Source organism: Stenella coeruleoalba, assembly GCF_951394435.1.
Source record: "Stenella coeruleoalba genome assembly, chromosome: X".
NCBI classification, from domain to species: domain Eukaryota; kingdom Metazoa; phylum Chordata; class Mammalia; order Artiodactyla; family Delphinidae; genus Stenella; species Stenella coeruleoalba.
Genome location: NC_137152.1, coordinates 100,481,710 through 100,497,608, shown reverse-complemented (window position 1 = coordinate 100,497,608; position 15,899 = coordinate 100,481,710). Strand labels below are relative to the sequence as shown.

The 15,899-nt window shown below is 34.7% G+C and overlaps 1 protein-coding gene across 4 annotated transcripts in view; it reads right to left on the bottom strand.

The window, feature by feature from the left end:
- Nucleotides 1-15,899, bottom strand: part of STAG2 (STAG2 cohesin complex component) — a 114,961-nt gene that overhangs the window by 47,457 nt on the left and 51,605 nt on the right. For all 4 annotated transcript variants that reach the window (XM_079909678.1, XM_079909677.1, XM_079909680.1 and 1 more), the window contains 8 exons: nucleotides 15,362-15,458; nucleotides 11,001-11,077; nucleotides 8,127-8,331; nucleotides 6,018-6,169; nucleotides 3,506-3,579; nucleotides 2,248-2,371; nucleotides 1,356-1,454; nucleotides 1,180-1,259 (listed from right to left, as the gene is read on the bottom strand). In XM_079909678.1, the coding sequence (XP_079765804.1) occupies nucleotides 1,180-1,259; nucleotides 1,356-1,454; nucleotides 2,248-2,371; nucleotides 3,506-3,579; nucleotides 6,018-6,169; nucleotides 8,127-8,331; nucleotides 11,001-11,077; nucleotides 15,362-15,458 (908 nt within the window). The remainder of the gene's footprint in view (nucleotides 1-1,179; nucleotides 1,260-1,355; nucleotides 1,455-2,247; nucleotides 2,372-3,505; nucleotides 3,580-6,017; nucleotides 6,170-8,126; nucleotides 8,332-11,000; nucleotides 11,078-15,361; nucleotides 15,459-15,899) is intronic.

The following is a 15,899-nucleotide window of genomic DNA, read 5'->3' as shown; positions in this document are numbered from 1 at the left end:
CGTCTACAGAGTATCAGTATGGGAAGATAAAAAAGGTTCTGGAGATGGATAATGGTGATGGCTGCACAACAATATGAATGTACTTAATTCCACTGATCTGTACTCTTAAATATGTTTAAATGGTAAATCTTGTATATATCACCACACCTTTTTAAAAAGAAAAAAGTTAATTCCATCACTTTTACATTTTAACATAATAGAATACGTTTTAAATTCAGATTGTTTACAGATAAGTTTCAGTAAATACTAATTTCTGAAAGTGTGACAAGGGACTTCCCTGGTGGTCCAGTGGTAAAGAATCTGTCTTACAATGCAGGGGACACAGGTTTGCTCCCTGGTCAGGGAACTAAGATCCCACATGCCAAGGGGCAACGAGCACGCCACAACTACTGAGCTCTCGCACCTCAACTAGAGCCCGCGTGCCGCAAACTACAGAACCCATGCACTCTGGAACCCGTGCGCCACACCTACAGAGCCCACGCACCCTGGAGCCTGCGTGCCACAACTAGAGAGAGAAAACCCGCACGCCACAATTAAAGAGAAGCCCACGCACTGAAACGAAAGATCCCAAATGCCTCAACAAAGATCCTGCATGCTGCAACTAAGACCCAACACAGCCAAAAATAAATAAGATAAATAAATAATAAATAAAATCTTAAAAAAATAATAGTGACAAAATATGATAGGCATATTTAACACATTCAAGTGTTTAACTTTATTTCAAGAGCATCTAGAGACAGTAAAATTGAAAGGAAACTAGTCAAGAAAATGAGAACTCATGAATTCCTAGCTCAGAATTTTCTAGTCCAATGGTTCTCTCTTCCTGTTTTCTCAACTTTGCATGAAAAAATTAAACTTCTTGCTGTAAAACCCCAAGTTATTAAAGTTTAGATCTAAATAAATTTAAACCAAGTATTCTAATGTATTATTTAGATAACTAGACATTAGCGATATGCAATAAATACATACTTACTGTTGGACTTCCCTGGTGGTCCAGCGGTTAAGACTCTGCACTCCCAATGCAGGGAGCCCGGGTTCGATCCCTGGTCAGGGAACTAGATGCTACATGCATGTTACAACTAAGAGCCTGCATGCCACAACTAAAAGATCCCACATGCCGCAACTAAGACCCAGGGCAGCCAAATAAATAAATAAATATTTTTTTAAAAACATACTTACTGTAAAACAAGAGTGAGTAATTTTATTGCTTGTACTGCAACATCATATTCTTTGTCAAGGGTCATAGACACAATTCTATCCTAAGGACAAAAATAATTAAAATATTCTTAAAGGGAAAGCCAGAAAAAATACTTTCAAATAACAGGTAATTTTTAAATACTTAGAGTAATACTAACCTTGAACCGACTGGTAAATAGCTCCAGTTTGGAATTAAGCTCTTTGTTATAATAAAGCCCTTGTAGAGCAGTGAGACATTTGAGTCTTACCTCACCTTGCTGAATGAAACAAGAAGAGAAAATGCATTAAAACTCTGCATATTTTCAACCTGAACATTCAAGATACTTACAATATTTTCTACTTTAAATATGTTCTATACAATAGCATTTCTTCGGAAACTCTCATCTTTGATAATGCAAAAATAGGAATTAATACATAAACACTTAAAACTAAATACCTTTGGGGTTACTACTGCTGTGGGTCAAATGAAAATTTTTTCAAAGCAATACTATTGTGAAAGACGATAGTAGCATATTTCACAGTAAGTTTTCCTTTACAGAAATTAATATTTGTAAGGAATATATACAAAGAACTTCAAGGCTTGTGAAGAGGCAGACTAAGAGAAAGGTAGATTAATTAAAAAAAAATAAAAAAGGTCAGAAGCCAAGTTGTAACTTATAATCTGGCTAAGATACATGTTTATCAAGAGAATCAAAATTAAAGAAATTTTAAAATGTATAGAGCACTTACATATTAACAGAGTAAGAATTCTTCTTACTGCTCTAAGAAATGTCTCACCACTACCACCATCGCCTACATGATCCAATTGTTTCAGTACAAAAATTGTTTCAAGATTGAAGGCTAAATCAGTCACCAAGATTCAAAAAACTAGGGGACTTTATGTGATAGAGACCATATTTTCATGGAGCGGACAGAAAAGAATAAAGGAGAGAGGCCTATAGGAATGTGCTCCCAGTTTTACCTATATGCAGATTAAGTCACTATGAATGAGAGCAGCAGATAGCTATGCCTATGTGTAAAAAGAAAAGCAGTCTATAAGGCATATCTTACCTTATCATGCATAGTCCAACCAACATATTTTAAATAACTGTCATTAAGAAAGGCATCACTATACATTTTCATCCAAATGCCAATTTCTTCAATGCAAATAGCTCGGATTTCAGCTATTGCATCCCTGCATGGAGGAAGGAAAATTATGCATATTAGTGCCAGTATACCACAGGACTTGTGGTTTATTTAAGCAGCACCAAATACTCCATACCTACTATGAATATACCACTACCTTAAGTATTACTGGGGATTTAAATGTAGAATTGAAGCATGGCCCCCGAATGCCAAGGGCTTACAGTCTAGTTGTCAAAGCATAATTATCACCATATAAATATTTAAAGTTAAATAAACCTACAAACAGAATCCAATCCCCACCTTTTATATACCATGCCATACCCCAGCCTTTGTTCACACCTCCTGGGCATGGTGTGTTCAGACAGCAGGAACACTAGTCTGGTTAGATAATATTTTCCAGGTGAGAATTAGTTACACCTAATATTGAGGCCAAGCTCAATTTGGATTTGAATGTCAGACTAAATTATTTTGAATTCATCCTGTAGGTAATGGTAAGTCATTCAAGGCTTTTGAGCAGAAGAATGATGCAACAAAAGAACATTTTAAGACAACTGCAATAATCTCTAGGCATGAGAATGACGAGAGAACAGACTAAGGTAATGGTGACAACAGAAATAAAAAGGTAAGAATAGACAAAGGGATATTACAAAGGAAGTATTAACCTGATTCAATAACTGCCAAGTTAAGGAAATGACGGAGAAGTTAAATAAACATGCCACCAACATTTAAAGAATAGGTTACAGCAGAAATGGTGGTAAGATTACCTATTTCTTTCCTCTACTCATTCAAAATAAGGGAAACATCTCACTTAAATCTATCCAGCTTTTCCCACTAATATTCAAATGGAAGAGGAAAGAGTCAGGAATCAGAACGTACAGTCTCTACTAACATAGTACCTCCAAAATCAATTAAGTATTCTGTACCCTGACTCCTAATAACAGCAGTAGCTTCCATTTTCTGGGCATCTACAAGTCAAGCACAACATTACCCCATTTTCAGATAGAAAACAAAGTTGAGAGCAGTTAAGTAACTTGCATAGAGTGTCTCAATCAGTGGAAGAGCTTAGATTCTAACACTGATCTTACTCTAACACGATTTCCACTAAATTTATATTACCTAAACCTCTAAATATCCAAACTTGAACAGGATAAGAGTTACATTAAAAAAAACTGCCCTGACTTACCGGTATCTATGTACAAACACTCCCTTAAATATTGCATTCATCATATTTTCTATTTCATCTTGATTTTCTTGAAGCTGAAAAGAACACATCATTTCTTTTCAATTGTAATGGAAGAGAACCAAAAGGACATCTAAAAGTTGTTACAAACACAAATGCAGGTTTCTCCGGTGTTTTGGTTATTACACCCAATTCCTTTTTTTTTAACATCTTTATTGGAGTATAATTATGCTTTACAGTGGTGTGTCAGTTTCTGCTTTACAACAAAAATATGGAACACTTCACGAATTTGCGTGTCATCCTTGCGCAGGGGCCACGCTAATCTTCTCATTCCAACTTTAGTATATGTGCTGCCGAAGCGAGCACCCAATTCTTAATTCCACTAAACGAAAAGTGTCCACATACAAAAATTAACATCTGTTGTCTATTAGGTAGCCACAGTCCCTTAATACCTGGAATATTTGTACTTGGTTTTTAATGTTTAGCTGGTAGACTAATTTTTTAAATGGTCACATATTTTCATTGTATAAATGTACATAAAGAAATCTGTTATGTAGTTTATTATAATACATATTATATAACATATAATCAAAAGAGCATAACAATGTTTCATTATCTTGGTCTGTAGCATCTGAAAAATAAGTCATGTTAACTAGTGCCTGCTAAAAGAACAAAAACGATTTGAGTAAAATAACTTGGCAAAAAATTTGTCTCCCTGCTAAATATTTTTGAGGGAAACAAGGCTCACTTGAAATAACCAACTAAACATTTCAAATCTGGGTTGACTTATTTACTCCCATATATTTTCAACTCAGAGTTTGATAGTTAAGAGAAAATTGTTTCAGAGCTTGAGAAGTACAAGGAAAATCTTTCACACGCTAAGTATTAATTAGCTTTTAGATTATATTCTATGTTTCTGTAAAATGTTTTTTTTTCTTTTCATGAATATAATCTCACATTTCCAAATAATGCTAACAAGGGCATGCACTTGTATTAATTAGCACAGTCAAAGGCACAGGTGGTCTTTCAACATGTTTAAAAACTTAACCCACACTAGAAGTATTAATATCTTATATTTGTACAAGAATTTTAAACTCAAAACCCCTTTTTACCTATATCCACTCATTCTATGTTCAGAATCTTAGAATCAGGCCATAATTTCATGCATTATGTTCATCTAATAAAGCATCCAATGCAATTTATTAACTAAGTTAAGGGGCAAAAAGGTCAATTCTTCATTTCAACTACAGTTGACCCGTGAACAACGCAGGGGCTAGGGACGCTGACCCTCCACACAGTTGAAAATCCAAATAAAACTTATAGTCGGCCCTCCGTATATGCAGTTTCTCTGTATCCACAGTTTCTCCATATACAAGGTTCCACAACCAAAGATTCAACCAACTGTGGATCATGTAAGTACTGTAATATTTACTACTGAAAAAAATCCAAGTATCAATGGATTTGCACAGTTCAAACCTGTATTGTTCAAAGGTCAACTGTACGTGAAAAAGATGAGGAGTTTAGGCATGGTGGAAATGTGGGCAAGATTTTTCTGGCTTCTCTTGAGCAAGGGGCATTTTAAAAAGTTATTGGCTATCTCAGAAATAACCAACTTTTAAATTATAGTTACCACTACCCCCCAAAAAATGTCAAAATCAAGTAAGTAATTTATGGAATACCACGGCAAATATTTTAACTCAACTGCATTACTAATATTTCTGAAACAGCAGACTTTGCCTATTAGAAATAAAAATAAACATCCCCAATATCAGATAGCAAAATATTACATCACCAATGAAGGAGGAATTTAAATCAAAAACACAACATCAAGGGAATTCCCTGGCGGTCCAGTGGTTAGGACTCGGTGCTTTCATTGCCAGGGCCTGGGTTCAATCCCTGGTCAGGGAACTAAGATCCCACAAGCCGCACGGCATGGGGGCAGGGGAGACAACAACAACAACGACCAAAAAACACAACATCGAAAGATTTTATTTATTATTATTTAGCATAAAACTGAAAAAATATATTTTCCTCATTCAAAGTTGAATTTGGTGGTCATTAATGTTAACCAAGTGCCTCTTACACTATAAAAAAACCAAAAACACAGATTATGACAGCATAAATAGCTTATAAGTTATTTTTCAAAGTGACTTTACATAAGTGAAACCTCATTTCATCCTGACAATAAGCTGACGGAGGAAGTTAGGAGAGATATTTTCACAGTAGAGATGAACAACACTAAAGCATTAAGCAGCTTGTCAGACTGGCCCAGGACTCCTTATGTGAAGCCTTGAACTCTTAATCCTAGTCCACATAGAAAGAATATATACACAGAAGGTACTGTTGGCATGAATAATCAACAAAAATAAGTTAGATGTATAAACAACCTGAAACATGTTGTTTAAATTTTTCAAAAAAATTTATCCGATGAACTAGCAAAGTTATATCATAATTAATGGTGACCAAGTTAGTTACAGATTAATAGCTTAAATATTCAGTGCAAAAGTGTACATACCTCTTTCCGCTTCTGTAGCAGGAGTTCTAGCCTCTCATTGGCTCGTTTTCCAATCATTTTATTCCGTTCTGCCTCATATTGTCTTTGTGTATTATCCATATTAATGCTAAGATTTAGTGCCACATTCACCAAAGCTGTCATCAACTTCATAGCTATTTTTAAATGGAAAATGCTGAACTTAGTCTCACAGACACAAAAATTTACAAGTTAAGATCAATTTAAGAGAAATTAAAAACAAGATGGGCTGTTCCACTTCTAACAGAAAAGAAAAATATAGCTGCTACAAATGACAACAATAGTAAAACAACAGCTAATGTGTATTGAATACTTACTATATGTCAGTTACCTATGCTAAATACTTTTCATGGATTAACTCCTAATCCTTACAAGAGCCCTCAAAGTTAAGTATTATCCTCATTTCATTCATGAAGAACCTGAAGCTCAGGGAGATTAAGAAATCTGCCTCAGACTACACAGTTCATATACATAGTTAAACCAAGATTCAAAACTAGGTAATCTGACTCTAGACTATGCTCAAATCCCACTATACTATGATATATATGTCTCCTACAATGACCTTTTCCAGAGACCACGATTCACCTTCTAAATAAATTTTGATTCATACAGCAGTCATTTAGCTATCCAGTAACCAAAGGGGGAGGGAACTTAAGTGCTTTTTATCAAAGTACAGTGTGTAGAAATGTTGAACAGTTTTATCAGTACTTGATTTCCTTTAATTTTACTCTATTACATATCATCATAAAGACAATGGTGCGATTATGAAGGACAGATCTAGATAAAAAGTCAAAAGTACAAAGAGTAAAATATCACTCAATAAAGTGCTTTTTATCAGAGTTCCTCCAGATCTCTACCTTCTGTTACTGAACTCTTGCTACTAAGACAAGACTCACTGCCTGTGATTTCAAACTTATTAATTGAAATATCTGAACACTTTATGCTTAATATAGCTTAGTCCAGACTATGTCTCACACCTGGTTCACTGCGTGATAGAACACCACAAAACTAAACCTTAATTTGTGGCTATTGGCTCTCTTTAAAAGAGATCTCCAATCTTCTGAGCTATTCCACACCTTCAGCAAACCAGTTTGTCATTCTGATCTAAAATTACCCACCTTACCCCATCATATATGCTTTAATTTACTTTAACTGTTCAAGTTCTTAACATCAAAGCTACCTAAATTCACAGAGCAAGATCACATTCATATTTTGTGACCTCAAATCTAAAAGCAAAACCTACAGGTTGACTGTATGCATTTTATTTTTTTTTAAATGGAGGGCTGAGCAGAAGTACATCTTTAATCATAGCTTTAATTCTCTGGGGAAATACTCTAAAGGAAAAAACATCCCCACACTTAGAGAAAGAAACATTTTTGTAGAAATCAAAATATTCTATCATTAAGGCTTAGAATACTATAGTAACAATTAATGCCTAGTTGATTTATTCAAACTCAAACCAAAAAGCACATATTCAATAATAGTACTTTCAGCACAAAAGAGAAACCAGAACATTTTATCAACATCAACACTAAAAACCACTGTTCTAGAATTAATCATGTGAGCCTTAAAAATGTAACTCATTTCATTAAAATTTAAAGAGCAAAGAATCTGACTCAGCCTAAAGTTACTCAGAAGCGTAAGAAAAATCAACTTTTTGTGGTGTGATTAAATAAGCATCATCCTATAGTGACCATCATACCAGGAGGGACTATGCTAGCAGAGACTATGCATAAAAGTCATTTAGAATTACATATCCAAAATGACTGTTCCCCAAATTTGCTGTCAATACCTTCCTTGATAAAACATATTTCAAGAACCCAACAGATCACTATGCCATAGAAAGGGAGAAGAGGTGGATAGGAAACAAGTAGGTTTACCACAAGAAAATTAATTATGCCTTCAGAAAATCAAAACTGAAGATATCACTCCATTCCCAGTAATTCGTGAGGGTTGAAGGAGAGGGGAGAGTGTCCTCTTAGGGGCTACTTAATAAATAAAATTAATTTGTCACCATTATTTCATTTCTTTTAATGAAAATCATTTTCATCTCTAACCTAAGAAAATGCACAGAAAATATTTCTAAATACTGACCTGCCAGGGTGCTTGTGTGTCGAAATGCTCTGACTTGTGAGTCAGACAATCCTGTAAGAAGTGAAATGACCGTATCCATCATGTACTCATCATATATGATACTATATTGACACTGCCGTACTAATACGCCAATGAATTCACAGAAACTGGATTTGAACTTCTTCCACTGAGGACCAGCCATGGTAAGTGGATAATCTCCACTATCCTAAAACAGAAATTTTAAACAGCAATTTCATTTAAAACACATGACTTAATAAACTTTTACTTTTTTTTTTCAAATACCCTAGGCAGAAGCTTGAAAAGACTCCTTTATCGGACCTCCCTGGTGGTGCAGTGGTTAAGAATCCGGCTGCCAATGCAGGGGACACAGGTTCGAGCCCTGGTCCGAGAAGATCTCACATGCCACGGAGCAACTAAGCCCGTGCGCCACAACTACTGAGCCTGTGCTCTGGAGCCCGCAAACCACGACTACTGAGCCCACGTGCCACAACTACTTAAGTCCACACGCCTAGAGCCCATGCTCTGCAACAAGAGAAGCCACCGCAATGAAACCCGCGCACCGCAACGAAGAGTAGCCCCCGCCTGCCGCAACTAGAGAAAGCCCGTGCACAGCAATGAAGACCCAATGCGGCCAAAAATAAAATATAAATAAATAAACAAATTTATTTTTTAAAGAAAGACTCCTTTATCTCATCTTTCTTCTATAATAAATCCTCAAAGTAGGCAGGAGAATAATATGCAAAGGTAGAGGTACCTTTGAACACATCTCTTTTATTTAAGATCAAAATGGATGGGACTTCCCCAGTAGTCCAGTGGTAAAGAATCCGCCTTACAATATGCAGGGGACACAGGTTCGATCCCTAGACAGGGAACTGGGATACCATATGCCAAGGGGCAAACTAAGCCCATGAGCCACAACTACTGAACTCGTGCCTCAACTAGAGAGCCCGCATGCCGCAAACTACAGAGCCCACGTACTCTGGAATCCACGCGCCACAACTAAAGAGAAGCCCGTGAGCCGCAAATTAATATCCCACGTGCCTCAACAAAGATCCCACATGCTGCAACTAAGACCCAATGCAGCCCTAAATAAATAAATACATAAATAATAAATCTTTTAAAAAAACAAAATGGATATTCTGAATTCACTCTAACCAATGAAAACATATACCAATTACATACCAAAATAAAAAGCCTCTCCCATCAAACAAAACATTATTCTGATAAGCAAAGATACGGTTACTAAATTTCTTTAAAACAAAACCAAACCAACATCAAACCAAAGTTATATGTTTTAATGGATTCAAAATGATGAAACCACATTCTCAGCCAGTCTAATGGATTGATGTATGAGTTATAAATAATCGAAGGATTACAATGTATGTTTTCATTAGCTTCAGGACATCAAATAGTCAGCAGATGTAAACAATGAGATATTTTTTTAAAAAATGGAAATGTAGCTAGAATGACCTGGAAAGACAGGTACTCAAGTACTCCTATATATAAGATGGGGCATTCACCAATGAAGATACACTGAGGTCCTCCATAAATCATTAAAAACAAGCAAGTCATAAAGATAAAAACAGAGATCAATACTACACAGAACCTCTAAAAGTAAGAGTTTCTGACAAGAATGTCCTAGAAACTTACGGTCATTTTATCAGTATGATTTAGTAAAATTTTTAACAATTAAATTTTGTCATTAGAGCCATACATTTTTTAAAATTTTAAGTCATGCCATAAACAAGTTGAACTATGTCTCATCTGAGAATAAGGTCCTAATACTCCACAAAAAGGTTTTCTTCCACATTTTCTGATTGGCTCATTTAGTGCTATATTGAAAAGTGTCATCTTAATTGCTGTTAGCAACTTGGTTTGCTGATATTTTCAAATCTTATTTCAGGATTCTTGTTTCAAATAGCTGTTTAGAAGAAAGAAAGTTCTCACTAAAACATTTAATATCAGAAAGTTAAAATAATACCATTCCTCATAATTATATCTCAATTAGAGACTGATTAATAGCACTTAGTGATCATCAAAGCCATTTTAACAACTCTTGTCTATCTTTTAGAATGATAGTTGAAAGCTCCTTCATCTGAGTAAGCAAAAAAAAACCAAAAAAACATCAAATAAAACTCAAATGAGACAAGGCTTTCTACTTGAAAATTCATGGTGAAAAGCTTTAAAGAGTAAAACTACTGGTGCTGGAATACAGCTGTGAACAAAACAAACAAAAATCCCTGTCCTGAAGGAGTTTATATTATAGTAAATCTAAATATGTCTTTATTGGCAACAATACTTCAAAGACATCACCGTGATAAAGGATCAACTAAAGTCTAAGCTACTACTTATTATGGATTTGTATTGTTCTTACTACTCATATTTGAAACATAAATAAGACTTTAAACAATTTTATACATATATATGTATGTATGTATTTTCCTTTGCCTAAGCTTGTACCTGGTTCCCCAAGTATTTATCAAATCTTCCTTCTACAACATTCTATAAACATAAGGTATGTTTGCAGGCACTTAAATTTTATTCTTACTTGAAATTTTAATTTTTTGACAAATAAAAACTGCTACCATTTATTAAGTTCTTACTATATGCCAGGCATTGTAAAATGCTAAGGAATTTTTCAAACATTACTGCATTCAATTTTCATAACAGCCTTATAAATATTTTTAGCTCCATTTTACAGATGATGAAACTGATGCTAAGACAACTTGCCCAAGGTCACATGGCCATCATTTGATTGGATTTCTACTGCCAAAGCTCTTACCCACAACACTAATATTCAGAATTTAATACTCTGAAGAGTAAATCAAGATCAAGATGCATAAAATTATCATAACATTTAGGGTAATAACTTACCTCATCAAACTCTTCAGTCATTTTTCGAATTATTTCAGAGTTCTGCATATGTCTAAACATTTCTGCTGTGACAACACCTGAAATGTGCAAGTGTAAGAAGTTAATGGTAAATTTAAAAAATAACTTCTAAGTCCATCTCTAACACTAAAATGTCTACAATCGCACAATAAGGTGTACTTCAATAGCACTTGATCTTTACCATGTTACTCAACCCTATAAAGCACAAATGCCATTATCAACATATACAAGAAAACAGCCCCACACTTCTGACAGGTATCTTTTTTTCCTAGAACAATCAGCCTTAGCCATTTCTACTTGACTTAACTTTACTCATGCATAGAATGACTAAGACCCTTTAATATAAAGCATATGTCATCAAGCATGAGGCAGCATCCAGGGTAACATTTAAAACCTTGAGGATGAACCTGAAGAAAATAAGGGAAAGAGTAATAGGTAGACTTCACTTTAGCCAGGTTTCTTTATTAAGTACAACAATATGTAAGGCAACTACATCCCATCATCCCCTCAAAGGGCTTCAAATAAACATAAGTAGTAAGCTGTAGTTCCTGCTCATCCAGAAGCCTGTAATCTAGTTGTAAGTTTAAACAAAGAATAACGGGGTGGGGGGGGGGGGGCCGGGGAGCAGAGAGAAAGGGAAAAATAAAGTATTAAAGTTAGTACATAATAAATGCCCAAATGAGTTGAAAAGCCAAGAAAGACTATAGCTCAGACAAAAAAAAAAAAAGATCTGGATAAGTAGGTGTTTCTTATAAGGACATTTAGAGTTTTAAAGGAGTATGGAAGAGGCGAGGAGAAAGGATGCACATTACAAGTAGTATAACTGTATCACTTTGCTGTACACCTCAAATTAACACTGTAAATCAACTGTATTTCAAAAAAAAAAAGGTAGTAAAAGTTAGCCAGGTATAGGTCAAATATCAAAAAAGGGGTTTCTAGGAAAAAGTTATGAGTAGGAGACAATGCAAGAAGAAGTCGTACATGAATTTCCACTGATGGGGTGTCAGATATTTTTTAAAAAAAGAAAAAATGTAAAAAGTGAATTTCCTAAACCACATTTCTAATGCTAGATTATTTATTCTTTGCCAGTCTAATCACTATGAATACCATAAATATAGTAACATCTAAAAGAATGTCTTGGGGCTTCCCTGGCAGTCCAGTGGTTAGGACTCCACACTCTCAATGCAGAGGGCACAGGTTCGATCCCTGGTTGGGGAACTAAGATCCTACATGCAGCACGGCACAGCCAAACAAAAAAATTTTTTTAATTTAAAAATAAAAGAATGTCTTGGTACAGGAATATGAGATTTATTATAAAAGTTAGATATATTTCAATTGATCAAGCTCTATTTTATATATGCATGCACATGTGTGTGTGCATATAAATTTAAAAACAACAATAGAACATCATACTCTCTTTCCAACCCCAAATCTGAAAAGAACAACTGCTATGTGAGCTCCCTTCTCTATGGGCATGCAATCTGAAGACCTTCCAGTAGCGTAACAAAACCAGCAGGAGTAGAATAGGAACTAACATCCATTGAGCCGCGTATGCACCAGCCACTTCAGCCCTGGCAACAAGCCTATATAGGAGGTACTATAATCCTGGCTTTACAGATGAGGAAACCGATGCTAAGGCAAAGAGAAGTTAAATAATTTGTATGAGATTATTAGTCTACATCTTGCTGCCCAGCCCCAGGTGAGATCAATTTCTACTGGTACTGTGAAAGAGCCCTTACTTACCACATTAAAAAACCAAATGATTGTTTAAAAATATTAACAAATTTGAAAGAAAGCATGATTTCCCTGACTAAAGAAGCACATTCTCAAAAACCTTTTGAGAGGTTTTTAATTTATATCTAGAGCCATGGATGTATCTCCAGAACCTTTTCATACTTTATACCCAGGTACTGTAAATGTGGCAGTGCTAGAGAAGGACAAGTAACTCAATCCCTGAAATAATTTCTACGAAATAAGCATTTATATATAAATAAATCTCAAAGTAAACATATTGCATACATTTTGACAAACTTCTAAAGCTCCTCCTCTCATCTCATAGACCATATAACAGCCATAAACCCAAATATAAGCAGAAAACAAAATAGCTGTCACAAACTCCATGCATATAATAACTCCTGAGACAGGTATAAAGGAACCATCAGGACATCAGGCCAGCTCCCACTGCCTTAAAAGTGTGGGGGACATGAAGCAAGACTGCTTTAAAAACTGGTAAACTGAAAAGTGACAGCTGACCAGGAAAGAAAGAAGGAAACAACTGGCCACAGAATCACCAACCACAGAGCAGTCTGGAGCCATTCAGTGTAGGGCCAAACATCTCTCCACATACCTCAATACTTCAGAAGGCATAACTACAGTAAAATAACTGATGCTCATAATAACAGTCCTAAATCCACAGGAAAAGGTACACTGTATACACTTAAGCATGTTTCTAATTCATTTATAAAAGAATTCTACCAAAATATTTTTGAGTATGTTTTGTAAGTACTTAATGACCTTAACTTTGATTACATGGTAAATTCCTCTTTATGGAGCTTCCTTGCTTCTAAAATAAATATTATAGCAGTGTTTAAATCTACGTAAGTTTTCAACACCTTCAATTTTTAAAAATTTTCACAACCTTGTTTGTGACAAGGTATGTCCAAATGTTTAATGGGCAAGCTCCTGATTTATAAATACAGTGATGCCAGAAAAGGAATGTATCTGATAAAGGGAAATGCTCTGACTACGGCTTTGTTTTAAAACTGCAATTCAGAAGCCTAGTTAGGAAACTAAAACTGATCAAACTATGGTATAATAGGTAAGACTGAATATAAAAATTAGAATTTCAAATCATTAAATTATTTCTGGCACCTGTTCACTTGTTCTGCAATCAACCTTCCATTTTCAAAGAATCTAAGGAGAAAGGACATTGCCCTTGATTACATAACACCACAAACAGGTACTTGTACCCTTCTACTCCAGAAAGATGGGATGGACATAGACAAAAAAAAAATAATATCAACATATCTCATTTTCTAAAGAGTTAATCTGGTTCATCATACTGTCATTACTACAACACTTCCTCTGAGCAGATTCAGTAGAATTTTCTAATACTGATTTACAGCTACCTTTAGCTAAGAAGTAAACTAGGCAACTCTGCACTCTAAAGACATTAAAATTTCTAAAAAATGGCCATATTAATGGCATTATGAAGACCATAGACCCAATAAGTTAATAAATTTGTCTATCAGGCCTCACATATATAACATTTAATATGTAGACTGCACTGAAAGTTGTAATCGACCTCATAAAATGCATCAGTTCTTAAAATGTTACTTGTTTTCCAATTCCAATGACAGGATGTTTAAAGACGTTTTGTAGAATTAAAGGAGTAGACATAAGTAAATTGTTTTCTGGGATCTCTTTTCAGATTTGTTTATTAAATCAGTCATTCTTTAGCACCTTAATTCTTTAGATCTACTTTTAGGCAATCTTCCCTCCTCCTAACTTCTAATGCCCATGTTTTTGGTGCCATTTTCATTAAAAAAATGTAATACCCTTGGAAAACTCTGTAACATTTATTAGTCTGTGCATCTTCTAGAATTTCAAGGATGGGCCAAGTATTAGGGAGACACAGAATAAATCAGAACCTGCCCATGATCTTGACTAACTCATTTACTGATCCAGATCAGGATGTATGACTCCCCAACTTACACAATTTTGTCTCCCTGGCCAAATGTGTGTACTACATGTTTTTGTCTCAGGGAAGACATTTTATATTTTCCCTACTCTTACTTCAAAATCTTTTAAAATAAAGTATAAACACTTTAAAAAAGACCCCGCTCCCCACTCCAGTTTCTCTACCTTTTAGGGAAAAAAACCTGTAAATGTCACCAATTCCTTAGTTTACTTACTTACTTAGTTACTTACTTACCTACTTACTTACTTACTTACTGTTATTCAGGGCACTTTTTAACTCCCTACACTCTACAATTCCCTGCCACTTGAACCTGTATCTCTTCATTATCTTCCTCCTCCATTCTTAATCCATTTCTTTGCTCCTAAAACCAGATGCTGAAAGTGGGAAATATATCTAATAAAGTAACATAACAATTATAAATTGCCAAGTTTTTAGTTAACTTTCACATATGAATATAACAGTCTCAACAGACTTTCTCTCTTTGTTCTTTGCTCTTTTTTCCTTACATACATTTTGTATGGTTATAATGCAAATAACTCAGTATCGTGGCATTAGTTTCCACATGAAGTGCTAATAATCTTTAGGTGAAACAAAAAAGAAGAGAACATTTGAGAACATTCTGCTTCCAAAATAAATATCTTACCTTTACAGCCTGAACACTGAATAAAAAAGTTGATGAGGTCAAGAAGTGCTATATCTCGGTCATGCTTGTATGACTCTATCCAATCATCTACCACCGACTACAGCAGAGGGGGAAAAGAACCATTAGCTTTTTCTAACGTTCTAAGAGTTAATTAAGTCAGATTAAAGTCGTTAAGATTCAACATTAAGTGGTATCACATTATTTCAATAAATACATACACTTGTATACTAAAATTTAAAGTTAAATTTAAACAATAAAATGGAATCAAATTCAGTAAATTAATCACCTGATTGTACATAAATGATCCATCTTCCTCATTTTTGCATTAAAAGGAATCTAAAAACTAAATATGGGACCCAATTCTATAAACTGAAATTTCTTAGTGATATTATAGATATCACTATATAGTGATATCTATATAGATATCTATATAGATATTATAGATACCTTAGAAAATACTGATATTTGACTAAAATATTGTAGTGAGCACTAATAGTCCCATATTAATAAGAAATAAGCATCAAAAGAAAGTAGGATA